Source organism: Staurois parvus, unplaced genomic scaffold, assembly GCF_062004578.1.
Source record: "Staurois parvus isolate SC_StPar_1 unplaced genomic scaffold, SC_StPar_1.0 ptg000748l, whole genome shotgun sequence".
NCBI classification, from domain to species: Eukaryota; Metazoa; Chordata; class Amphibia; order Anura; family Ranidae; genus Staurois; species Staurois parvus.
The window spans coordinates 820,962-847,663 of NW_028318544.1; the positions used below are offsets into that span (position 1 = coordinate 820,962).

General features: G+C 42.6%; 1 protein-coding gene across 1 annotated transcript in view; it reads right to left on the reverse strand.

Annotated features, from left to right (window-relative positions):
* VCPIP1 (valosin containing protein interacting protein 1) overlaps positions 1 to 20,246 on the reverse strand; it is a 37,951-nt gene extending 17,705 nt beyond the window's left edge. Inside the window, exon 1 of the mRNA XM_089654267.1 lies at positions 17,483 to 20,246. Within this exon, the coding sequence (XP_089510393.1) occupies positions 17,483 to 20,132 (2,650 nt within the window). The 5' untranslated portion in view covers positions 20,133 to 20,246. The remainder of the gene's footprint in view (positions 1 to 17,482) is intronic.
* Between the last annotated feature and the right edge of the window lie 6,456 nt (positions 20,247 to 26,702).

Here is a 26,702-nt window from a genome sequence, read left to right on the forward strand (position 1 = left end):
CCACTAATTGTATTGCCCCCTCACTTCCCTTTATACTTATCTGAGTCCTAACTCCATCCAGTACTATGCCTGTCTGCAGTGACGCTGGTCTCTCTTAGGCTCAGAGGACAGCAGCTAAAGTCATTGGCCCCTGTTGCTGTCAATCAAAGCCTGTGAGGAGAGAGCAGGGGGCAGGCCTGAGCCAATACCATTGCACAAAGCAGGCAAATATAACATGTTTATTAGGTTAATTAAAAAAAACAAATGGAAAAAAAAAAAACCTTTACAACTGTAGTAGCCTCCCTAGCGGTCTGATTATGTCCATACTTCTGTGCTCAAAGCGGTAAATTTTTTTGCATGGAAATATGTATTTTTTTTATTGTAGGCCTGTAATTTTTAGGAATAACTCATTGAAATCTGTCCGAACAAGAGTCTAGTAAACATCCCGGGTATGATAAAATTTGAAACACGAAATCATAAACTATAATTTAAAAAAATAATCATAAAAAATAATCATAATAATAAATTTAATGCAATAATATAATCAAACCAAAAAACACTGAAATTTGAAATATAGCGCCAAGTTCGCACATCACTGAGCAAAGTCGCAAAATCGTTTTCAGTTTCTGACGAATTTCCCCACGAATCATTATCACTCAATTCTGCAAGTGGTTCTAATTTACTATCGCTGTTCTCTAGCTGATCTAAAACTGCTTTTGACATAAAAGGGACGCTTTTTGGACGCCATGGACATTTCTCAGTTTCAAGGCAGAAAACGGTAAAAATGCAGACAGAGCACAGGACAAAGCACTCGGGACAAAATGTATGTGAAATGGTTTGATACAGTAATGTTTTACTATGTGATTTTAGTGAATGTCACTTTTTCACATTTTTAAATTTCCCGCCGTTCCGTCCCCCGTACATCCTGGCACTAGCAGGGAACGGAACCCAGAAGACATATGCCGGCATCGGCCAGAGGACATTGCCGGGGACCTGCAGGAAGGACATCGCGGGAGCGAAGGACAAGGTAAGTGAAGAAGAGATCCCAGAGCAGCGTTGCAGGGTATTCCCGAGTGTAGTGCTGAAACTTTACCCCGAGCTACACTCGGGAATACCTCCAGGGAGGTTAAGGAGGCCATACAGCAGACAAGATTGAACAAAACCTTGTAAAATCATTCCTGGGAGCCATAGTTGCTGCGTACAGCCACCCATAGAAAACGATCACAAGAGATTACAGATATACTTTCTATAGCTCTGCCCTCTGCAGGATTATGTTAGTCATATAGCCCAGTCCCTGTGCGGGATGACGTCAGTGTCTGAAGCCCTACCCCTTTTTTTTTTTATGCTTGGGTGAAACCACATTAGACTGACAGCCCTAAATACTGCAATAGGTTCCAAATGGCGCAAAATACCAGCCTCTTCTTGTCAATCTGAGTTTTGGCGCGCAAGGACAATAAAATGCTAATATACAAACACATTTGTGGTAATGTATTCTATACCACAGAAATAGGTTACATTTTAAAACCCCACAACTGGACTAAAGGGTGTTTTTGTGTAGTGATTTGGAGTTCAGCTCTAAAGAAAAGAGCCAATAATCAATAAACATTCAGTGCTAAACTATAACTGTGCAAGCTTACCTACAATGGATTTATATGCACTTAGTTTAACTCGAAGTCTGACAGCGTCTGCCATTTCAACTGTTCAGCCTTAAAGAACTTCACTCTCTCAATCAACATTGACTATTTTTGCTCCTTATGCTGCTAGAATTAGTAAATAGAGAGGAAAGTATCAGATTTACTTGTTTTAAGGTTTTTTTTTTTTTTTTTTAACTATTTCTTCAGTTACTGCATGGTTTCCAGGCCTAGACAAATATACATCCCAGGAGTCTTTAGTAGGGAAGGAGGGGTTTTCTTAGCTAAACATACCCTCCTGCCTGCATGTCTGAGCTAAGGAGAGATGGATTCTTGGAAATAAATGCTACATGAATCATCTGCCCTTACACAAGATAGAAATGCTAAGGGATGTTTTTAAAGGAGATTTCTCAGCAAAATTAAACATGGAGACATAAAAGGATGGGTGTCTTTAATTTGAATATTAAACATAAATAAAAATCATTTTTGGTTTGTGATGATCAGATGCAGTGTAGTTCTGCTTTACTCCAGGCATAGATGGATTGAAATTAGATTGGTTTATCAGAAACCGAACAAATTTCGATCTATGTATGGGATATCTGGTTGTATACAAGTCGCTCTATCAAACAACCTGTGTACAACCAGCCTGTTGGGTTTTTCTTAATGATCAGTGCCTCAGCCTATAGTTGGTAACAATTATTGTATACAACAGATCAGCGGGAGAGATTCCCTCATCCATATTGAATGTGTGGATGGGGAAATCAGTTCATTTTTTTCGTTCAACCACCCACACAGAGCCTCCTAGATCCTGAAAGAGCATAAATGTGTCAAATAGGAAAGCCCTGTAGGTAAAAGCAATGGCAACAACTGTGAGGATCAATTACATAACAACATTATATAGTCTTAGAGGTTGTGTGCGAAGTCAGGCAGTTAATGTGCCATCAGAACTGATCTTGTATCAGGAGGTCTGAAGTCAACTGAATAGTCGGAACAAATACTCCACTTACTGCTGAAATAACAGTTTTACACCCCAGGCTTACAGTGAAGTCGTACAATTTCAGAGTTGGGTGACTTGCTGATTTCAAGTGTGATTTGCAAGACATCTGACACAGATCTCTATGCAAATCACACCAAACATAGTGCATGCACTACTTTAGAAATCTGTAGGGCTCAAACCAAGTTGGATCCGCACCGATATGACCGCTGTAACTGCGGACAATAAGGTGCAACTTGGCATGCGATTTGCAAGTTGCATGGCATGCCAATTTGAATCCAGTGTGAACTGGGACTAAAGTGGTTGAAAAGGTAATTTTTTTTTGTACCTTAATTCATTCTCTGCATTAGGATAAAAAAAAAAAAAAACCTTTTACATGCAGCTCCCCCAGCAGCCCCCTAAACACTGAGCCCAATCTCGGTCCAGCACTGTGCATGTCCGCAGCAGCTCCTCTCCCAGCTCTCACAGGCTTGGCTGTCAGTCAAAACATGTGAGCAGAGAGCAGGACCAAGCCAGGCTAGGTGTCTGAATAAATGCAAAACAGACTGGCTCGGGAGTGAGCCTGGACGAGTGACCACCATAGGAAACCGCATCCTATGGTGGGCACTTGGCAAGGGAAAGAGCCAGAAGCGGTGGCAGAGAAGAGGAGGATCAGGGCTGCTCTGTGCAAAATCATTGCAAAGAGCAGGTAAGTATAACATGCTTGTTATTTTAATGAGAAAACAAAAAAAGATTTAGTATCACTGAAAACAGTTGAAAAAAGAAAAATCATACAAAAGAAAAATGAGGTTATCTGGGCTTTTGATTTAAAGTGCCTGGCCACAAGTCTGCACCAAAGAAGCCAAACATTAACAAACACTGTCTGTATACAATGTGAAGAGTCAGCAGACACAAGTATGCTGCACATTTTCTTAGACTTATGTAACATACTGCCCTAAGAAACACCATAACATCTGCAAAATAAACAAAAGCCAAGAGCTCCTAAAGTACAGCAAGGATAAACACACAGGACAGCCAGCATTTCTGTACTCGTCTATGATCCGCTGACTCATAGCTAGAAGTAGCGGGTGACCCAATCCAGGCTAGATACGGCTACACATGATATGAACTGGATGAGGACTGACCACACACTATGAAAGCAATGTTACAAAAGCCAAATAACATAATATAATCCTAACAACTATTCTTAAAGTGGCTCTAAAATCATTTTTTTTTTTTACCTATTCTCTGCATTAGTGCAAAAATCTCCACACCACCTTTCCTAATCAACTCCATCCTTAACTCTAGGTTCACACCTATGTGTTTTCCATTGCATTTTGCAGAAATGCACAGCAGTCCACTTAACATGATTACCTATGGGACAGGTTCACATCTCCGCGTTTTCACCCGATGCATTTTTTTGGAAAGGGTCACGGACTTTTGTAGCCTCCCTAGCAGTCTGATTATGTCAGTATTTCTGTGCTCAAAGCAGTACATTTTTTTGCATAGAAATGTTTTTTTTTTTTATTGTAGGCCTGTAATTCTTAGGAATAACTCACTGAAATCTGTCTGAACAAGAGTCTAGTAAACATCCCGGGTATGATAAAATTTGAAACACGAAATCATAAATTATAATATAATAAATCATAAAAAATAATATAATAATAAATTTAATTCAATAATGTAATCAAACCAAAAACACTGAAACATGATATATAGCGCCAAGTTCGCACATCACTGAGCAAAGTCGCAAAATCGTTTTCAGTGTCTGATGACGAATTTCCCCACGAATCATTATCACTCAATTCTGCAAGTGGTTCTAATTTACTATCGCTGTTCTCTAGCTGGTCTAAAACCAATTTTGACCTAAAGGGACGCTTTTTGGACGCCATGGACGTTTCTCAGTTGCCAGGCAGAAAGAACAGTAAAAATGCAGGCAGGGCACAGGACAAAGCACTAGGGACAAAATGTATGTGAAATGGTTTGATACAGTAATGTTTTACTATCTGATTTTAGTGTATTGAGTGAATGTCACTTTTTAAAATTTTTAAAAAGTTCCCGCCGGTTACGTCCCAGGAAACGGAACCCGGTAGACAGATGTCGGCATCGGCCGGAGGAGATGGCCAGGGACGCTGCAGGGGGGACATCGCGCGAGTGAAGGACAAGGTAAGTGATCGAGGGATCCCGGAGCAGTGCTGCAAGGTATTCCCGAGTGTAGCTCGGGGTTACCGCTTGTGGTGCTGAAACTTTACCCCGAGCTACACTCAGGAATACCTCCAGGGAGGTTAAACACAAAAAGTTGCGTTTTTGGTTCTATAGACTTCAATGGAGACGCTGCAGAAAAGCATGCAGTGTGTTTTTTTATGCGTTTTGCATTTTAATCTACCCAGCAACATGTTGGAAAAAAAACAAAACACAAAACGTGTGTGCAAAAAACACAAAATGCATCGCAAAAAGCACCAAACACAAACTGCATAGGTGTGAATCTAGCCTAAAGTATAACTAAGACAAAACTTTTTTTTTAGTTTTGTATAGAGTGGAAAGGGATTAGAACCCCCATCAGGTTTTGTTGTCTGTCCCCAATAGGGAGATTCACCCTCTCTATTTGTCCTATTTACTATTATCATTGAAAGTAAAATAAAAATCCAAATTTTCTGGGGACAGCCTAAAATTAATAGAAGATAAATCTTCCAATGCGGACACTAGATTTGGTGACTGGGGGGGTCCCCAAGGAATTCCCTAATTTGCAGGGATTTCCTCTCACTTCCTGTTTTGCTACGGGACAGGAAGTGAAGGGAAATCTCCGCAAAGGGACACATATGGTAAAAAAAAGCTGACAGGGGTTATAATCCTTCCTAGCTCTATCCAAAATGAAAAAAAAAAAATATCGGCCAAATGTTTGTTTTTGTATGCTAGTCTTCTATCAAAAACGAATAGGTTACTAAAGATATGAAAAGTCTCGTAGGACAGAATACAACTTTGGAAGTGATGTAACGCACTTTATTGTATTGTAATGTATTCTTTCATTTCTGACTATGAGAAGTCTTGGTCACTCAATCTTTTTCATATAAACACTATACTAATTACAAGAAAATTGTTAATTATGTTATCTTACGAGAGATTTGTGTGCTTGTCCCACCGGATATCAACGATCGTGATCAGCTCTTGGAAGCTGCGTACTAATGATCAGATTATCAGACAATTGCTCTGAAAGTGTTTTTATGACAGATTTTCTCATTGTGTGTACCAGGTTTTAGGCTCCTGCTGCTGTCAGTCAAATTCCTGTGAGAAGAGAGCAGGAGCATGGCTAACTGTCTCTATGGACACACACATCCAACTTGGAAGCGAGCGACAGGTGTCCCCTTAGCACCTGGCTGGCTAAGGAGGCACCTGGAGGAAAGGGGAGAAAACAGTGCTGACGGGAACACGAAAGAGGAGGTAAAGGACCACCCTATGCAATATTGTTGTACAGTCTAGCTAAGCATTACCTCTTTTAACAAAGAAAATAATTAAACTTAGTATTTTAAATAATAAGATATGCATTGGGAATGCATTTGTATTTACCAAGCCAGGGAAATCAAGCTGTCTGCTTTCTAAACACCCAGCACTGAAAAGCCTTTAAAGTAGAACTATAGGATTTTTTTCTTTTGGATAGAGTAAGGAAGGGTTATAATGCCTCCCAATTTTTTTTCCTGCCACCTGTGTCCCACTGGGGAGATTTACCTTCACTTCCTGGCCCATTGCCAAAACAGAAAGCGAGGAAATCCCTTCAAATTAAGGGAATCTCTTGGGGCACCCCATGTCACCAGAACTAATGTTCCCATTGGAGGATCCATCTCCACTCTGTCCAAACAAAATTGCCTTTAGTTACACTTTAATTCCTTTGCACTGGTAAATGTTTGTTAAATTGTTGACCCAGTTTTCCACCAGAAACACGAAAAGTGAAAAAAAGCATAATAGGGGAATTAACAGTGTCACAAGTATAAAGCCTGCACCACTCTTCTGATCTGAGTAAATGAAGATACTGCTCCTAAATAGCAAAGGGAGGAGCAAGCCCCTTTGTTAATGTGTCATTAAAGGCAAATTTGCTTTCCATTTTGGAGAGTTATAACCCCCATCTTTTTTGCTGTGTCCTATTGGGGAGATCTGCCTTCACATCCTGTCCCAAAGCCAAGACAGGAAATGAGTTAAAATCGCTCCATAGTTTTGGAATCCCGGGGTGTTACTGGAGTCACCAGAACTAGTGTCCCCAATGAAAGTTATCCCCACTATTCCTGATCTGATGTCAACCCAAAATGTGGTATTTTCTTTTATTTTCGATAATGATAAACATGACTAATAGAGAATGTATCTTCCTAAAGGGGCACAGACAGCAAAACTAAAAGAAAACATTTTGCTTTTAGTGACACTTTCATTAGGAGCGATCTGCTCTGCTTTCTTTGATGTGCCTGCACCAGGCACAACATAGACAGCAGGAGACTGGAGCTGCTTGTACCGGCTCCCCCTGTCTATCCCCCCATTCTCCTCAAAGATCAAGACAATGAGAGGGTGGAGGAAGGTTCTTTAGTCTACAGTCACCAGGGTTAACAGTCAAGCATATAGTTAAAGGGCTTTCCCTGTTTATGCAAGCATTGCCCATGTAATGTGTTCTTTGAATAAGCAGAGAGGCATACAAGCTGCCTTAAAGCTTACTGACAGTTTCCCACCCTGCACACCAAGTCCAATCTAGCGGGGATTGCGGCAGTTTTCTATATTGAAATCTGCTGTGATCCCTTTGTTAACTAGGTGCAGAACCCATGCCAGTTTCTATTTCACCCTTGAATAGAAACTGACATGGATGGCACAGACAGAACTAAAACAGGTTTCTCTGCTTTGTAACCACTTATAGTAGGGCTAAAGGTGCTCTGCTGGTAAAAGAAATCCGATGTCTCACAGCAATGTAAGGATGCAGGCTGTCTTAGGCTTGATCCAGAAAGCAGTGAAAGTGGCTGTAAAGGCTCAAGGCTTTTTTTACCTTCATGCAGTCAATGTGTGAGAGCCCCATCATGATCCAGCGATGTGCACGAGAGCCTCGGCTCTCCCAGGTCTCTCCCTCCTCATTGGCTGAGATAGAGATAGCCAATGGCTCCATCTGTGGTCAATCACAGCCAGTAAGCCAATGAGGAGAGAGCTGGGGTGGGGTTGAGCCACGCTCGGTGCAGAATAGACACATGCTGCAGTGGCTCGGGAGCATGCCTGTTTGGGTGCCTCCATAGCAAGCTGCTTGCTGTGAGGGCAATTGGCAGGAGGGAGGGGCTTGGGGCGTTGACGGGGGACCTGAGAAGAACAGGATCGGGACTCCTCTGTGCAAAACCATTGAACAAGGCATGTAAGTATGACATGTTTGTTATTTAAAAAAAAAAAAAAACGCACAAGCCTTTAATATCCCGTGAGCCATGTGAGAATGAGAGACACGACACAACTAACTCATCAGGTGGAGAAGAATGTGAATGGCCTCAGCCCAGAACTCTTCTTAAGCCCCAAGGGGCATGGTTTAGGAACAGTTCAAGGCTCAGCCCATCCACCTGTTGAGCTAGTGGTGTGCATGGTCTCCCATCCCCTCAGGTCTCTCTGTTAATGCGGCACATGCCACGTGCACCACTTATCAGCACCATTAGAATTGCACAGCAAACTTTCATTTCCCCCAGAGTGTGTGCATAAATTGTAAGACAATCTCCTGGACACATTCTATTACAGATTTTTTTATCTATAGTGTGTATATTAAAAAAAAAAAGCCAGTTTCTTTTGTCCCCATGTTACATGTATTTTTCATGAGTTACAACACGACTTCAACCACAAAAACACACAACAGCACTTTTATATGTGCTTTGCTGCAACCAGAACACTACCCAGTGCTTCTTGTTAAGGTGTCAGCATTTTGCACCCCTGTGACAGTGCCCAGGCCCAGCAGCCAATCACTAGTACAAAGAACTGCCACATGACCAAAGGAGTGACCTCACCACTTCTCCGAGTTCCAACAATACTGATTTCAGTGCTGACTGCAGAGGATTCTGCAAGGAAGCAGAGGCAAGGTAATTATAAAGGAGCTGGAGGATGCCCTCTGCAGAGACACTGTCACTTTGCCCTGCACAAGCAAAATGATCATTTCTCTTCAAGGGTGTGTATGTTAAAGTACATTTGTACACTTTTCAGTATTTTATCTGATTTAAAAAAAAAAAAAATGTGCTCGTTAAGCAAAGCACATGACAAATTAGCAAAGCAGAGAAAACACAATTTTTATAATCTGGTTTTAAAAAATTACCCTCTCCACTTGTATCCTCCATGAAACAGTCTGCTCCCATTTAAAGTGGATATAATCTCTACCAAATAAAAAAATTACTAGGAGCTAGGGATTTTTTGCAGAACAGACATGCAAAGTCTCTTCTGCCAAAAAACGTAATCGTAATCCTTTCTCTTAGCAATTGTTTTTGTACAGCGCACATATGCAATGCAATGTAAAATGCCAGGATTGGGTCAGGTGTCGGGGATGATGTAACTCCTGTGCACATACACAGACGTTACAACATCAATGGGCAAAAAGAATCCCCACAGGACCTGGAAGGCTGGGCAGCGGGGTTGGTAGTGGTGGGCCTGGACCAGTCAATGCTGAGGGACAGCACTGAAGAAGATAGATGTGGGCCATAATCAGCAAGTATGCTGTGTATAATTTCAGATTATGGCAAAGGCTCCACCACCACTAAAGTTTATTTATTTCCACTTTAAAGGGCATCTTCAGCCCGCACCAAAAAAAAAAAAAAAGGTGTCCTCACCTTATGTGTCCCAAAAGGTTTCAGGCAAAGGGGGGGGGGGGGGGAGGTTGTTAAAACCAAATACAAACCCCCAAGAGGGCAGAAAAGCAGAACTTCACCTAAAACCTCCTTATCCTTGCACTGAATAAGACTGAAGGGTTATTGCATTCTCAGATTCTGAATAGGGATGCAACGAATTTTCGGTGGCCAAAACGTTTTGGCTAAAAACGCCCTGAAACTAAATGAAGAAAAAAAAAAAAAAAAAAAGAGCACCATTACAGGTGCCAAAAAAAAACCCCACCCCTAGCCTGCAGCTCAGTAGTTCTGTCTTACCTGAGAAACCATCGATCCGAGCACTGGGTATAGAGATGAGTGAAAGAAAGATGGCCGCCACTCACCTCTATGCCCTTGGAGGACCGGAGCGATGTCACTTCCTGCTCCGACCGTTTTTGGGTTTTTTTTAAACGCACTAGATCAATGCTTTTTTTTTTTCTCCTATCTAATGATTTACATTGCAGAGGAGAGATGTGGGGTCTTATTGACCCCATATCTCTCCATAAGAGGAACTGTCACTAATTATTTCTATCACAAGGGATGCATGGATTTCTTGTGATAAGAATAAAGGTGATTAAAAATGTTTTTAAAGGGACAGTGAAAAAAAAAAAAACCCACACAAAACTTTAAATACATTTTTTTAAAAAAAGTTTAAAGTGCCCCCGTCCCCCCACGTAGTGCTGAACGCCCACATATGTGAATGGTGTTCAAACAACACACGTGAGGTATCGCCACAAATGTCAGAGCAAGAGCAATAATTCTCACACTCAACCTCCTCTGGAACTTTACACTGCTAACCTGTAGAAAGTTTTAAAGCATCACCCATAGAGATTTTGAAGTACAGCAGTTTCACGCCATTCCGTAAGCGTGCATAATTTTAAAAAGAGTGACATGTTGGGTATCTATTCGCCATAACATCCTCTTTCATATTTTATAAAAAAACTGGGGTATATATTTTTTTGCTTTTTTTAATCAAAGTGTATTTTTTCAAAAAAATATCTATTCATTTTTAAAAACAGTGCATTTCGGTTTTCAGCCAAGTGCATTTTACCAGAATCAGTACCAGAATTTTCATTTCATTGCACCACTACTTCTGAGTATACCAGGACTGCAGTTCTGCCTGCCCATCAACAGCTACAATGGTACTCTATTAGCAATATAAAAAGCAGAAAGCGTACAATAATGCAACAAAGCCTTTGTGCAGCTACACAGAAGTCATTAATTTTTTAGGGTATTTTAATTAGAAATTTACACTCCTATAATCTGTAAAGCAGGGCTCTCCAACAAAACTTCCCTGTGTTTGGGAAAACCTAATAAACCTCCTCCCTTTGAGAGCCACCATCCAACACTTTGAGCAGCTGGTAGATCTCAATTCCAGCCATCACTATGAGCCAATGAATGGGAACCAATAAGAAAGGTTCCTGAACATGCACAAGCTAGACTAGAGACTTCATCACAGAAAAAGACCTGTAGCTTGCAGATGGCACTGCAGACTGAAGGCTGACGTGTTCATCTGTTTAATACGGCATTTGTCAGATAGAATTACAGTACTAAACTAGGGCAAAAAAAAATTATTTTGTTACATTTTTGCACATGTGACAGCCTATAAAAAAAAAAAAACAGAACTTTTTAATTATATATATGTTCTTAAAATTATATTCATAACAACTATTAATGTATGCAAATTAGTTATTGAGGTACTGTCAAGTTAAAAGTTACTACACCTACAAAAGTAAAATCAGTCTGTATATGCAGTAAAGCATGCCTGTTATACTCACTGTGAAACCTAAGGGGTTAATCCTCTGCAAAGTGTAAAAAAGGCTGTTTGATCCTGTCTTCACTGATCCTTCCCTTCTACTGTCCCCAATCCCTCTGATAGTACAGAAGCCTAGGAGGCACGCTGTACGTGCTCAGTTTAGTGTGTATTGCTAGTTTTTTTTTTTCCCTTGGGAGGATGCATGTGATCGGCTCAGTCAGTGCTGTCCAGACAGAGGGTCAGGGGTTTTGCAGCCTCATAGGACAGTAGGAGCAGAATGAATACTCCTCCTCCAAGCTTTAACCAGTGCTCAACTGGACACTGATAGAAGTCACAAGACTGCTATAAACTGCTAATGGGGAAAGGTATTTAGCAGTTTATATTTACTAAAATAATTGCATTTCCACATTCTATATACTGTGGGAGACCAGAAAAAGTGAAAGCAGGATCCTGGGTTTAGTAACACTTTAATGATACTGCTTATTTTGACCTCAGAATCTAGGCATAACAGACAACTGATCAAGTAAGGGACAAGTGAGCAAACTGTGATAAAGAACATATGGTCAGGAACATGCCAGCATAACAATATACATTTTATAAAATAATCAGGAAGTAAACAGCATGCTGTGTTTGTGCACAGTAGAAACAGTCGCCAGGCAGTTATGATACGGCATGGTGACTATTTGTAGAATGGACCCATGAGCCCTCACATATACTATACATTAACTCGTGATCACCTGTGTGGCAGTTTACAGAGAAGCATGCACAAATACATGCAAGCAGCTAGGGCCCATTCCCTATTCTGTACTTTCAATAACTTTACCAATTAATATGAATGAGTATATAACTGTACAAATTATCTCAAAAAATATTTTTATTTCCATTTAATCTAGCTAAATTTGTTTAAATGGCTGTGAGAGAAAACAAAGGAGTGTAATGGCTTCAACACTGACTTAGACCTGTAACAAGTAAAAAGATTAGAAAAGTCAGATATCCTTATCTGCATACTTGTTCAACATCAATTACTAAAGCAAGAAGAGCAACACAACAGCCCGACATGAAGCATTTCCAGGATAGCCCAGCAATCGAAACGTGTTTTCAAATATAGCAACAGGATTCCTTAACTACCTCCCCTACCTGCTATTGTACTAAAAAGGCTCCTAGAGAGAGTGGGTGTCCCAAGTAAACATTTAGAAGCATCCTTTTACTTGCTGTTAGTGCTTGCATACAGTGCCTATCATCCTGTTGTCATTACAGAGATCATAGGCTAAAGGAACAGAGCCTATCAGAGTGACTCTGTGCTTTGGGAATGCCAATCACCACTATCATAATTCCTCATGCACACTGGATGTTTTTACAGCGGCTGTTTTTGGCTTTTGCAGTTTTTTTCTACAGCCAGTAAACTCCCCAACATGTTATCCTATGTGTCCATTCACACACAGACTGTAATCAGCATTTTTTGGCAGGGGCGTTTTTTGGCTGGAAAAAAACCCAGGACTAGTGGGTTTCTAGGAGTTCTTTAGGTGTAAAAATGCTGTAACACTGAAAAACGCGGCAACTGGTGTTTTGGACTTTTGTTCAGCAAAAAATAAAAACATTTGTGGGTAAAAAAGAACTGCTAAAAAACGCTGCTAAACGCTAATGCAAAAACGTTGAAAAACTCACTTTACACAGCTAACGTTACCAGCGTTATTAAAACGCCCCGTATGCATGGGGTCTAAATGTAAACAATACTACTGTTTACATTTGAGAGCCGACTGCCTCCTCTATGACAAAGTGTGTGTGCGCGGGGGGGTTGTGAGATTTAAGACAGATGATCTGCAAGCGATAGAAGCTGTATCATCATATTATGGAAATGATCTCTAAGGCTAAGCCTGGGTTCACACTGGTGCGGTGTGGTACATCGCATGTGATTCACACAGGAACCGCACGGCATTCCTGTGCAAATCACATGCAAATTCTGTGCGGTGCGATTTGAGTCATACGTTTTGTATGGCTCAAATTGCACCGCATCCAAAAAGGTCAGGACCCTTTTTTTGGTCCGCACCAGAATCGGATCGCATGGGTATTCACACTCAAGCAGTCCGATTCTACACATCGCACCACGTTTTGCGAACGGATTTTGGGGTGCTGTTAACGTAACATACACATCCCCAGCGGTTTGCATGAACAGGGTGAGATTGTGATGCGGTGCGGAAATCGCACAGAAACCAATGCAAATTCCACACAGCATCAGTATAAACCCAGGCTAAGAGGTCAAATAACAGCAGTGATTCCGGGATGTTTTAAAAATACTGGTGGTGTTCATTGAGGGACAGGGCGGCACATTTTGCAAAATTTTGGAACCTAGATGTACGAGTCAATGCTCACCTCTGTTCTTTATTTAAAATTGTAAAAAGTCCAAGTCCTTGTTCAGGGCTATAATTTCAACATCTGAAAGTGTAACTTTGGTAAAACAAAATTTATAAAAAAAAAAAAAAAAAAAATCAGGCCATATAGTAGCTTTGTCTTGAGTTCTGCTTTAACATATGAATGGGCTCAGTATTGCAATAAGTAAAAAACTGCTAAGGAAAACAGCGAGTCAAACACATGAGTAGGAAATGAGATTTATCAAGGTGTTCTGTATACAACTTGTAAGGAATGCCCGCAGTGTTGCCATGGTCACAAAGAAACAAAAATGGCATTATCTGGCAATTTAAGAAAATCAGATGGCTGCAGACTGAAATAGAAAACTATTTTTTAAACAACATTAAATTACAAAATGGCTTGTGAACTAATTACTTTCTATCAATTTCATCAGCGAACAGACTATATAAAATCTCTCACCACCTATAACCCCCACAAACACTGAAAACAGAATGTACCCTATTTAGTAATAATTCACTGATGCAGTGTTCCTCAGAGGGCTACAAAACGAAGGGATGTCTGTCCAAAATAAACTTGTTTAAAAATTGTCAGCACTAAGGAACTTTTAAGGTTAGTGTTCTCGGTGTTATTCAACATTATCCTGTTGTAAGAGAACTATTGATGCTTATAGTGTTAAAAGTGATTCTAAAGATTAAAATAAAATTAAAAAAGAAATAAACATGTTATACTTACCTGCTCTGTGCAAAACCATTACACAGAGCAGCCCTGATCCTCTTCTTTTTGGGTCCCCTGCTGACAGTCCTGGCTCCTCCCACAGCCTAGTGCCCCAAAATGCAAGCCTTTTCCTATGGGGGATACCGAGCTGTGCTCCTGTGAATAGACATGGTCCCCCCCCCACTCTCTCATTGGCTCACTGGCTGTGATTGACAGCAGCATGAGGCAATGAGAGTCCTAGGATAGCCAAGGCTCCCGCACACATCACTGGATCGAGATCAGGCTCAGGTAAGGATTGAAAAAGCTGTGGGGGGCAGCTGCACCCAGAAGGTTACCTTCTGCCTTTAGAACCACTTCAAAGGCCAACTATACCTTTAGTAACATGTTACACCTGTATTTCTGGGTGTAACATTTTGCTGTGCATCCCACTCCTTGACAGCATGCAGGGGTTCTTCTCCCCCCTCCCCCCCCAGCAGCTGTCGCTTTTAAAATCGGTGCAGCTGATCAGAGCTCTGCCCATATAACTGCATTATTTATTCACAAAGATCTGCCATCTTGGTAGACTGACTTGTGGTTTTCAATAGACCTGAATGCAGTAATGAGCACACTCATAATTCACTGAATCTTCCACCAGCTCTCAAATAAAATCCTGTACAGAGGTATAGGCAGAGAGCTGAAGGAAGATTAGGCAAGAGCCTGACATTGCACCCATGTGTGCAATGCTTTGCATGCTCCTGTGGAGAAAAATTATAAATGCACATTTTTTTTCCACTGCAAAAAGTGCATTTATTATTTTTTTCTTAAAGCCTAACTCAACACTTTAGTGAACTTTATATAGTTTGTTTGGACCAAGCTGGTCCAAAGAACTACTTCCTTCACTAACACATGCAGCTGCTGTGTGCGCTTTATGAACTGTACGTGTGTCAGCTACACATAGCGCTGTGTTCCAGTAGGGATAAGGGGGGGGGGGGGGGGGACGGACTTCCTGTCTGGCTCCTGAAATAAAATCAAGTCGGGCTGAGTGCTGCTCTCATTCACAGGGAGCTTTGTTTCTCAATACAAGGCTTCCTCTGATTGGCTGAGGTGGAGATTGTGACATCATTCACCTGCCTCAGCCAATCAGAGGTAGCTTTGTGTTCCTTGAGAAAATACAAAGCGCCCTGTGAATGGGTGAACAACACTCAGCCAGACTCGACTTCGTTCTGGAATTGGGGCAGGAAGTCCCTATCCCACCACCGAAACAGTTCTGCATACAGTATATAGTTGAGGCTACACACAGCTCATACAGTGCTGACAACTGCTGTATGAGTTATTTAACCACCTCCCGCCATATAGGGAAACGACGGATGGGCGAGAGCTCTCTCATTCTGGGAGGACATCATAGGACATCCTCCCACTCTAGCTGTGCATGTGTGCCCCCAGCGGCACACAGCGATTGGTGGTGCACTGTGCCCTGAGGATGTAGGCTCTACCATGTGATCAGCTCTGTCCAATCACAGCTGATCACATGTAAACAGGAAATGTCGGTTATTGGCAGTCTTAGCGCTGTTGCTGTCGGCGTGAGGAGAGGAGAGCCGCCAAGTAGCATTCCTCACAGGGGACATCTACACTGATCACCAGTGCCCTGATTATCAGTGCAACCCCATTAATGTTGCTTTTCAGTGCCCATTAATGTTGCCTTTCAGTGCCCATCAATGTCAGATATCAGTGCCAAATATCTGTGTCCATCAATGCCACATATCAGTGCCCATCAGAGCCATCTATCAGTACCTCTGCATCAGTGCCGCCTATCAGTGCCCATCAGTGATGCCTGTCAGTGCTACCTATCATCAGTTAAGCCTCATCAGCACACATCACTGAAAGAGAAAAATTACTTATTTATAACATGATGTAAAACTTTTATAGAAACTAACAAACGCTTTTTTTCCCAAAATTATCTCTTTTTGTTTAGCAAAACATAAAAACCCCAGTGGTGAATACCAACAAAAGAAAGCTCTATCTGCCTAAAAAAAAAAAATATAATGTGGTTTGGGTACAGTGTTGCATGACCTCGCAATTGTCTTTTCAAAGTGTGATAGCACTGAAAGCTGAAACTTGGCCTGGACAGGAAGGGGATAAAAATGCCCCGTAGGCTAGTGGTTATAATTAAAAGGCAATTTTTTTTTTTTTTTACATTTTCCATAAATATGGTGACTAGAACACGTCAGGTTTTTATTGATGTGCCCCCTTTACATAGATTCACCCACTATATTTGTCCTGTTTACAGTTATTGAAAGTAAAAGAAAATCCCAAATTTTGGGTTGTCTCAGAATCAACTGTAATAGTAATAGAAGGGAAATCTTCCAATGGAGGTACTAGTTCTAGCGATCACAGTGACCACCAGATTCCCACACTATGGAGGGATTTCTTCTCACTTACTGTCTCCCCAGTGGGACACAGATGACAAAAAAACAAAAAAAAACCCCGACTGGGATTATAACCCTTCCTTACTCTACCCAAAATGAAGAAAAAAAAAAATGTTTTAACTATAGTTCACTTTTAAAGCTTATGTTTTATGAACTTTAAAGCAGAATTAGTCCCTGAGAAATGCTATTTGCCTGGCTACCAAACTGGCTTTAACAACGACCAAGTTGCCTATTTGACACAAGTTTGCAGATCCAGAAATTCATAATTCCTTATCTGCATACCTGTTCCAGGCCACTGACTCAAAGCTTTGAGGAAGCACCTTAAATATTTATGCACCTTAAAAGCATTATCTAATTGGATGAGGTGGAGATCAGGACGTTGCTGCCCAGCCTCCTAACCTGCACCAATCAGAAAGAAAGCCTTGCGTAAGACAAGAAAACAGCAGCATTCACTGTAGCAGTGCCTACTACAGTGATTTCCAGCTTCTAGTATGGCACATGCATGCTTACATTGGTCCAAGCAGGACCAATGTTACTAGGCAAAAGAGTCCATACCTAAACGTCAGCTTTAAACAGACTAGACAGCAGTACCAGAACCTGTGTGTGTTTCCACACTACATGTACTAGATAAGTTGTCCTTTAAGTGGAATTAAAAAAAAAAAAAAAAAAAAAAAAACCACGTGTACACGAGCCTCAAAATTATAGAAGATAAAAATCTACAGAAAGCAACTTATATTACAAAGAAACAAATGTGTAAAACTGGAAAAAGGATGTCCACTAATGAAAACAAGCGAGGCTGTTTTTTTTTTGCTTACCCATGAGGGTTGCCAGCAAACACAAGGAGTACATCTCTTTGTCAATTTGGTCTTGAAGCTCCTTTGAAATCGGTTTTGCAGACACCGCAGAATCCTCATCTGAAACAGCATGACTGGAGTGCGATGGCATCTGTTGTACTGGTTTGTCTTTGGCTTTCAAAATCTCAACTGTAACTCTGTCACCATGTTGTAAGGGTACAGGCTCGTTTTCAAAGCCATCCTTAGGTGGCAGAAGCTCTTTTGGAGGAAACCCATAGCGAATGCACTGTAAATAAGGAGGAATATCTAACTCTTTGGCTATTCCCTCTTGAAGCTCAGAAAACGTAGTTGAGAATTTTAAGGTGAGCATTGCCTGGCGTCCATCATTGGTTGTAATACGGATTTTCTTTTCTTTAGAGGAGGTTGGGGAGTAAGGTGTTTTGGTGGGAGTTGAGGGACCAGATGAGCCATCTTTCATAGCCCCAGGGGAGGAGGATCTAACTTGTCCTTTCTGTTCTTGTTTTATCTGGTCCGATTTACGTTTCTGCATAATTGATGCCTGTTCTGTTATGTTTTGCTGAAGCTTCCTTTCCGTTTTACTCATATTTAATTCCTCTTTGTGCAAAGTTTTGGCTTTCTGGCCAGTGAGAATAATTTTTGTTGGTAAGTGTGAATCAGAGTCCTGCTCCTGTTTAATATCTTCCACTCTCTGTATATGAGCTCCATCAATGGATACCGGAGTGTAGTCATCAGGGTTCTTTTTGGCAGTCTGATGTAATATGGTGTTTACAACTTTCTGCACAAGAATTTCACTGCCAAATTCTCCAGGGAAATGCTTGGTCACCAGTTTAAGCGCAACATCATACACATTGCTGTTCAAACCTGCATCGCTTTCATACTGGAACCAGTATACAGTTTCTCTCACGACTCTTCCACCCCACTCCAAAGTGATAGGAAATGCTTCAGGTAAGTTATCATATTCCTTACCATCCCAGTAATGCTTAAAGCCGCAGCCACATTTGCCTCCGTAAGACCTGGTGTTAGTTCTATCGCCATCCAAATAAACGATGGAGGCATCGCTTCTCACTCTGCGGACTGAATTACCACGGCACCAATTGCAACTAGTTAAGTTGCTTAAGTTAAAATCAGGGACTAACACATCGTTCACTGCGTCATAAGAACAAACTATGTTATTAAGTGGAAAACTGTAGTTTTTATCTGGCTTCAACTGACCATGGGTAGATTTTGCCAAGTTGTACAACTTTCCTCCTGGGGCCAGCCACTCTGGAGCAACCAGGAGTTCTGACAAAGCACCGCACACAAGGCATTTGTGAAGGCGATTTTCAGACACGGCCTTCTTGGCAGCACCAGTCACTTCCTCAGGCTGAACTCCAATTACTCCAGTTCTTCTATAAAAGTATTGATGCACATCTGCTACCAAGCTAGGGTGGATACCATGCTTATGCATGAACACCTCCTCCATTGCAGCAACCAGCCTCAGCAAGTATTTGTCTTGCAGACTTCTATCTCCTCCAATGACGCAGCTGCCATCATCTTCTAATTTGATGTACTTTCTTAATAAATCCTGTGGAACGCCCCAGGCCTTGGGAAGCAATTTTAAGGGCAATTTTGGCAGGGAGGAGCCTTTGATGCCCACTAAGGGTATGTAATGATTGCGACCTGAGCTGCTCCAGGCTATGCATATTGGTTTGTTGAGCTGTCCATCTTTGCCTTTGCAACTGTCCACTGGGATCAAACCAGGAAGAAATGTAGCCGAGTAATCCCCAGAACTTCTCATGCCGCTTAAGGAATCCAGTAAAACGATAGGCCGATGAAGGACATTGGCAAGCCCAAAGATGTGGATGTTCCTGAGACCCAGAGGTACGCCTTCAGGAGGCACAAATAAAGGGTCACACTCATTGATGATGTCCTCCCATTCCGCCGCGTCGATGAAGTCATGGAACAGGGCCTTGTACCTGTCCAGGTTCTCCTTCAGGTGCTTCTTGAGGTTCTCCCGTAAGGCGTGCCAGAAGAGTTCTCTTCCCACCAGGGCCCGGGACACGGCGTGCACCAAGCAGTGGCCGTCTCCATCCACGTGGACGGGGATCAGCGACTCCTGGTTGTTGTTGGCCCTCTTGATGTCGTCCAGGGTGTCGTGTAGGTAGAGGAGGCTGCCGGAGCGGTCCTTGCCATAGCCCACCGTGTCGATGTGCTCTGGTTCAATGAGGAAGGCCCGGTCCCCCAACAAGGAGCAGTCGAAGACATCCCCCTGGTTCATCTCCCTCAATAGCTTGGCCTTGCCGGTCTGCTTGTCCATGCCATAGCGGGCCAAGATGGGGGAGAGCAGCTTGCAGTGGTAGTTGGAGAGCCCCATGACTTTCACCATGTCGGTGGTGGTGTTTCGGCGGGGGGGCCCGGCCACACCGAGCAGGGCGTTCCTCAGCAGGTTGTGCAGCACCACGTCCGGCTCCGTCACCTCCTCCACCTCCAGCAGCTGCCTCTGCTCGTGTCTTTGGCCGCAGTCCGTGCATTCGATGCTAGCCGAGCCCTGAGCCGGGAAGAAGAGCCGGGCCCGGCACTGGGGGTCCGGACAAGTGCCGGAGAAGATGCGCCGATCCCCCCTCCTCCTCTGCTGCTGCGCCTGGGCCGGGGACTGGGGAGGCTGAGACATGGCGCCCGCACTCACCGTCCACTCATCCTCACTCACCGCCACAACAACAACAGCCGCAGCAACACTCGCCGCAGCCGGTCTCCAATGCGGAAGCACAACCCCCGCTCGCCGCCAGCTGCAGCTCCACCCCCTACTCCTCGCCTACAGCCGTTGACAGACGTCGCCGCCCCTTTCTGAAAAAACACACCCTTTTCCGAAGCGGGGGGTGACGGGTAATGTAGTTCTCGTAGCGCTCTGTTTAACCTTTCGCAGGGTGTTGGGAAACTACACGTCCCGTCATGCATCGCTAGGCACATCCGGAAGTGTAAAGTCGCGTTGCCCAGAGAATTCTAAGCAATGCGGCGCTGTTGATAGGCTGGCACTGGGCTGGCTGACAGATGGGGGAGGAGCTGAGCGCTTCCTGTTTTCCTCTGGGTTAGGCTGTGTCATCTACAGGTGCCTTGTATGAGGAGGGATGACTAGGAGGATTGTGTGCCCAGTGTTCAATGTATACAGAGGGGGCAGTCGTGTGCAGGGAGGAGCACACAGCCTGATATTACAGAAGCACATAGCTCAGCATTTGGGCAGGATGGCTCTCCAGGTCTAAAGCTGCTTGTGTGTATTACTATGGGATTGTACCATCTACTTTTTGGTTAAAGATGGCAGAAGTGTGGGAATTAAAACAAACAAACTTACATTCTCACTCTGCTCCTGCATTGGATGGGATGCTGCAGTGGTCCCACACCGGCTCTAAGCCCAAGAACTGAGCGATCACATAGCCGCTGATCACTCAGCTCATTCAACTCCAAGCAGAGAGCAGGGATTGTCAGTCACCCCTCTCTGCTCTGCCCCGCCAGCACTCATTGGAGCGTCAGGCTGGAGAAGGGATGGGCACAGCTGGCTTCGGCTCTCAGCTATCAAATCAGGCAGCTGGGTGGATCTTGACATTATTGTCAGGTTCCTTCCAAGATTTGTGATGTTAGCAGGCAATGGCCCACTATCATTGCACAAAGGCCAAAGCAGGCACAAACCAAAATAGAATAACTCAGTGAAATAGAGTCCAAACAAATAATAAATTGTAAACCCACAACTTCTAAAATAACCCATTCATAAAACAGAAATTTGTGTATAGATAAAAAAAACAATATAAATACCTTTTTTCCCCTATTTTATAAGTGATAACATTTCCTCTGTTCTTAGCTGCTTCTTGGGGAGGAGAAACAGCAGTAAACTGAATGGCGGTGCTTCCTTTGTGTGAAATCTCTGGAGTTCCTGCTAGTCCCTCTGCGTTCCTATTAAAAACTGACCACACTAGGCAGGAGAACACAGTGTGGTCAGTTCTCTAGCTGTGCTGGGAACTCAGCCTGCTCTCCTCCAACGATTAGACTTGTCCTGACATTCCCCCCACACAGTGTTCTGCTGTTTCTCCTCCCCAGATCTCACACAGAGGATAAAAAGGTGTATATAATGGTGTTTTTATATCTATACACAAATGTTTTGCTTTTCATTTCTATTTTAAACTGAAGGGGTTGTTTTACAAGGTGAGGGTTTACAATCACTTTAAACAGGAACGTTAGTTAAACTTAATACATTTCAGAAAAATAATAAGCAGCATGTAACAATGCGGGTAGTTTGATTTAGCATCTTCATTTATCAAAATCTGCCTTTTTAGTTAAAAAATGTAGCCTGGAACTGCACTCACCTTTTAATGTCACCACAGCTATGTTAACTTTGGGCAGCTGAATCCATCGATTTCCCGCCTCCTGGTAACTCTGCAAACTTGTGAAAATCGCACGCATGCTCAGTACAGCAGCATGGAGCACGCATGCTCAGCATGGCAGCAGGAGCTGTGCTTGCTCAGTACGGCAGATGTCACCGCGGATGCACAGTGACACAGCACAGGGATGTTTGATTCCTATCGCCTGACACCTGATACATGTAGTTCCAGGTGCCGGGCAGGTAGTTTCTACCTTTAGCCCTGCTGCGAGGAAGCAGCAGGGCTCACCTGTCATTGCTGCACACAGTGCCAGCTTCTCTGCCCTCCCGGCATGAGGTTTCCTGGGCTCCGCTTGCCCTTCTGCAGGCCCGGCTCGCCGTTGGCTAGAGGGGAGGGAGAAGAGCGGACAAGTCTGCTCCCCTTCTTGTGCTGACCCGGAAGTGACGTTACAATGTCACTTCCGGATCCCTGCTGAGAGATTGTAATGCAATCCCTGGGAAAGAATGTAATATGGTGCGATGTGCACCACATTACATTCAGTGGAGCAGAGGGGAGACATTGGGGGTCTTAGACCTTTGATGTCTCAAAGAGAACTTGTCACCAAAAATCATAATTTGTCCCCTATATGATGAAAAAAAAGAAAAAGAAAATTTTTTTATTGTAAAAAAATTAAAGTTACACCCAAGCACATACCATCCCCCCAAAAAAATATTGAGACCCCCCCACATATACGCATGTACAAACGTAAAAGCACACGCTAGGGCGCCTACACATGAAACCATTGATTGCGTTACATGTTACATATTGCCGCGCTCGCCAGAATGAGAGCAATAATTCCAGCACCAGACCTCCTCCATAACACTAAACTGGTGACCTATAAGGGGCATTAAAAGTGCCGACCTATAGAAAACATAGGGTACTGAAGTTCGTCGCCATTTCACAAGTGTGCACAAATTTAAGGTTTTACAAGTTGGATATCTATTTACTCGCTGCAACCTCATCTTTTATATTTTACAAAAAATAAGGCAATTTATTGCTTTTTTGTGCCCTGAAATTAACTTACTTGTATTTTTTACTGAAATTTTGCGGTAAAATCATGCGCCATAAAACATTGGAACTACCACTATTTTATTCTCTAGGGTCTCTGCTTTCAGGAAATATATCATGTTTGGGGGTTTTATGTAATCTTAAGGCCTAAAATGATTTTTTAAACGTGTGCAAAAATGCAGCGAAAATGAAAAAACGGCTCTGGCAGTGAAAGGGATAAAGTATAAGCCCTGACACACCCTTTCCTGAGGAGCAGCCAATCAGTGCTCATTACACTGCAAGGTCTCCCCCCCCCCCCCCCCCCCCGTAGTCCCCGGGTGCGGTGCTGGAGATAGGCGGGGGGGGGAGGAGATAGACAGCGCAATGTTAAAACTATTACATGTTTAAGTCACATAAAGTTTTATTCTAATGCTATTAAAGATGGGAAGCCCATTCAAACAGAGCCAGCGTGGAAAATAGACTGAATGTTTAAGTTTACCTAAAAAAAAAAGAATGCAAAATAAGCGCAGGGGACATTAGTTACTGTCAGGATGATGTGTTCATTGTGCTTCTGTCTTTTAGTTCAGTAGAAATCTGTCCTCCAATCTCCCCTCACCTCCCGTGACAGTTCATCTGTTCTTTTAAGCCCTGTTGCGCTGGAATTACAGCCGGGTTAACCACTTAAGGACTGCCTGCCCGCAATGTACTGCATGCGCGCCCTCCCCTACACCTCGATACCCACTGTGACTGTAGTAGTCCCAGCCAATGATTCATGGTCGAGACCTGCTGATCAGATGTGTCCAATCACAGCCCAGAGCCCTGTGTTGACAATTAACACAGGACTCTGTACACAGGGAACAACCTCTCTATTTCTTATTTCTGCAAAGCAGGAATAGGAAACAAAGAGATCTGTTAGTAAAAGCAGCATACATTACACATTGTTAGGGACACATTTAACCCCTTGTTCACCTTAGATGTTAACCCCTTCCCAGCTGGTGTCATTAGTACAGTGGCAGTGTATAGTATTATCACTGATCACTGTATTAATTTCACTGATGATGTCAGTGTCAGTTAGCAAGTTCCCCCAGCATCAGTTAGTGTCAGATTGCCTGCCACACTATCAAAGTCCCATTATAAGTTGCTTATCATCGCCATTAGTAGTATAAAAAAAATCCAATATATATTGCTCAAAAAAAAATAAACGGACACTTTTTAATCAGAGTATAGCATCAAGTCAATGAAACTCCTGGGATTTTGATCTGGTCCATTAAGTAGCAGAGGGGGTTGTTAATCAGTTTCAGCTGCTTTGGTGTTAATGAAATTAACAGCAGGTGCACTAGATGGGAAACAATGAGACAACCCCCAAAACAGGAATGGTTTTAGAGGTAGAGGCCACTTGCATCTTTTTCCCTACTCATCTTTTCTGACTGTTTTTCACTAGTTTTGCATTTGGCTAGGGTCAGTGTCACTACTGGTAGCATCAGGTGATATGTGGACCCTATGGAGGTTGTACAGGCATTCCATCTCCTCCAGGATGGCACACCAATATGTGCCATTGGCAGAAGGTTTGCTGTGTCTCCCAGCACAGTCTCAAGAGCATGGAGGAGATTCCAGGAGACAGGCAATTACCCTAGGATGTGGCGAGAGTATGCAGGCAGTTCCTGGAGGATGAAGGAATTGATACCATTGAATGGCCTCCACGCTTGCATGACCTAAATCCAATAGAACAGCTGTCGGATATTGTGTTTCAGTCCATCCAACGCCGCCAAGTTGTACCTCAGACTTTCCAGGAGCTCAGTGATGCCCTGGTCCAGATCTTGGAGAAAATACCCCAGGACACCATCCATCGTCTCATTAGGAGCATGACCCGATGTTGTCAGGCTTGCATACAAGCACGTGGGGGCCATACAAACTACTAAGTACCATTCTGAGTTGTTGCAATGACATTTCAGCAAAATGGACTAGCCTGCTGCATCATCCTCTGTAGGTTGATAATTTTCATTTCCATCAAACGATGGGGCATCCTTACATTCCTAACACACTACCCAGTCCATATCAGTACAGATATCCAGCATGATATGTTTCCCCATTGAGATCTGATGTGTTTTCAAAGTGTTCCTTTGATTTTTTTGAGCAGTGTATATACCATAGTTTTTGATGCAAACCAATCAATATACACTTATTGGGATTTTGTTTTTTAACAAAGACATGTAGTAGAATACATTTTGGGAAAACATTCTGAAGAAATGTTATTTTTTTGGATATGTTTTATGGCAGAAAGTAAAAAATATTGGGGGTTTCAGAATTAGTTTTTTTCATTTATATTGCAAAAATGAAAAACCCAGTGCTGATCAAAGACCACTAAAAGAAAGCTCTATTTGTGTAAAAAAAAAATGATATAAATTTCATTTACGTACAGTGGTGCATGACTGCACAATTACCAGTTAAAATAGAGCAGTGTGATATATAGCAAAAAATAGCCTGGTTATGAAGGGGCTAAAACGTTCCAGAGCTGAAGTGGTTAATAGTTCCGATGTGCTGTCACAGGCTCTCATCAAAAGTGGCCAACTATGACCGCCCTTTCCACGTAGCTCTTCCATTCATAGAAGCCATACTACAGCTTCTATGAATGAAACCCGGTCTATGAATGGAGGTGGTGGACCTAACAAACATCCACCCGTCCTCCATTCATACATCATGTTTTATTCATAGAAGCTGTAGTAATACATATGGGTCTATTTATAAAGAAATACACCATGCAGAGCCATGTGGTACATCTGCACATGCACTGAGTTGTGTGCGCGCATGTGCAGAAAAAGACATCAAGGCCTCCTAGACTGCATCATTCTCACGCACATGCACATGGAAAGCTGCCTGTGTGCAGATGTGCCAAGAGTCTATGGCAGGTCCTGAAGCACATCTGAGCACTTATTTATTTATTACAGGTACTTATATAGTGCCATCAATTTACGCAGCACTTTAAATATATATTGTATATTCACATCAGTCCCTAACCCTCAAGGAGCGTACAGATTAAGGTTCCTAACTTACATCATACATACATGTACTAGGGCCAATTTAGACAGGATCCATTTAACCTACCAGCATGTCTTTGGATTGTGGGAGGAGACCCACGCAGGCACAGGGAAACATGCAAGCTCCAGGCAGGTGGTGCCGTGGTTGGGATTCAAACCAATGACTCTAGTACTGCCAGGCGGAAGTGCTAACCATTTAGCTACTGTGCTGCCCCAACCATTTAGCCACTGTGCTGCCCCAACCATTTAGCCACTATGCTGCCCCAACAATTTAGCCACTGTTCTGCCCCAACCATTTAGCCACTGTGGAACAGTGAAGTGGCGAGCGAGTGACCAGATATGATTATTGCACCACATTCCTTAAAATTGCAAATAATCAATAGAGAAGATGGGACTTTCAGAGTGCATAGACATGAATACCACACATTAAAAGTTAAATAATTTTTATTTCGTATTTTGATAAAAAAACACAAGGAAAAAAAACAAAAACATAAAAACAATTTCAATTCTAAGAATACCAACTGAGATTCAAACTTGGTTAGGTAAATGTAGTGTACTTCCTACATGTTTCGCCCTCACGGGCTTCTTCAGGGGAGATTTTTTGAGGAAATTTCTACCGCCAAGGCAGTCTAAAAGTATATCAAAGGAAAATTGTTCAATTACCAAAGAACTTTAATATATCCAATATAAGGTATTTAATCAAATATATATACATATATATGGAACTCAATGGCTCACCCTGGATGTAAAAGCTCACGGAGCTAGAGGAAAATTTAGCCACTGAGCTGCCCCAACCATTTAGCCACTATGCTG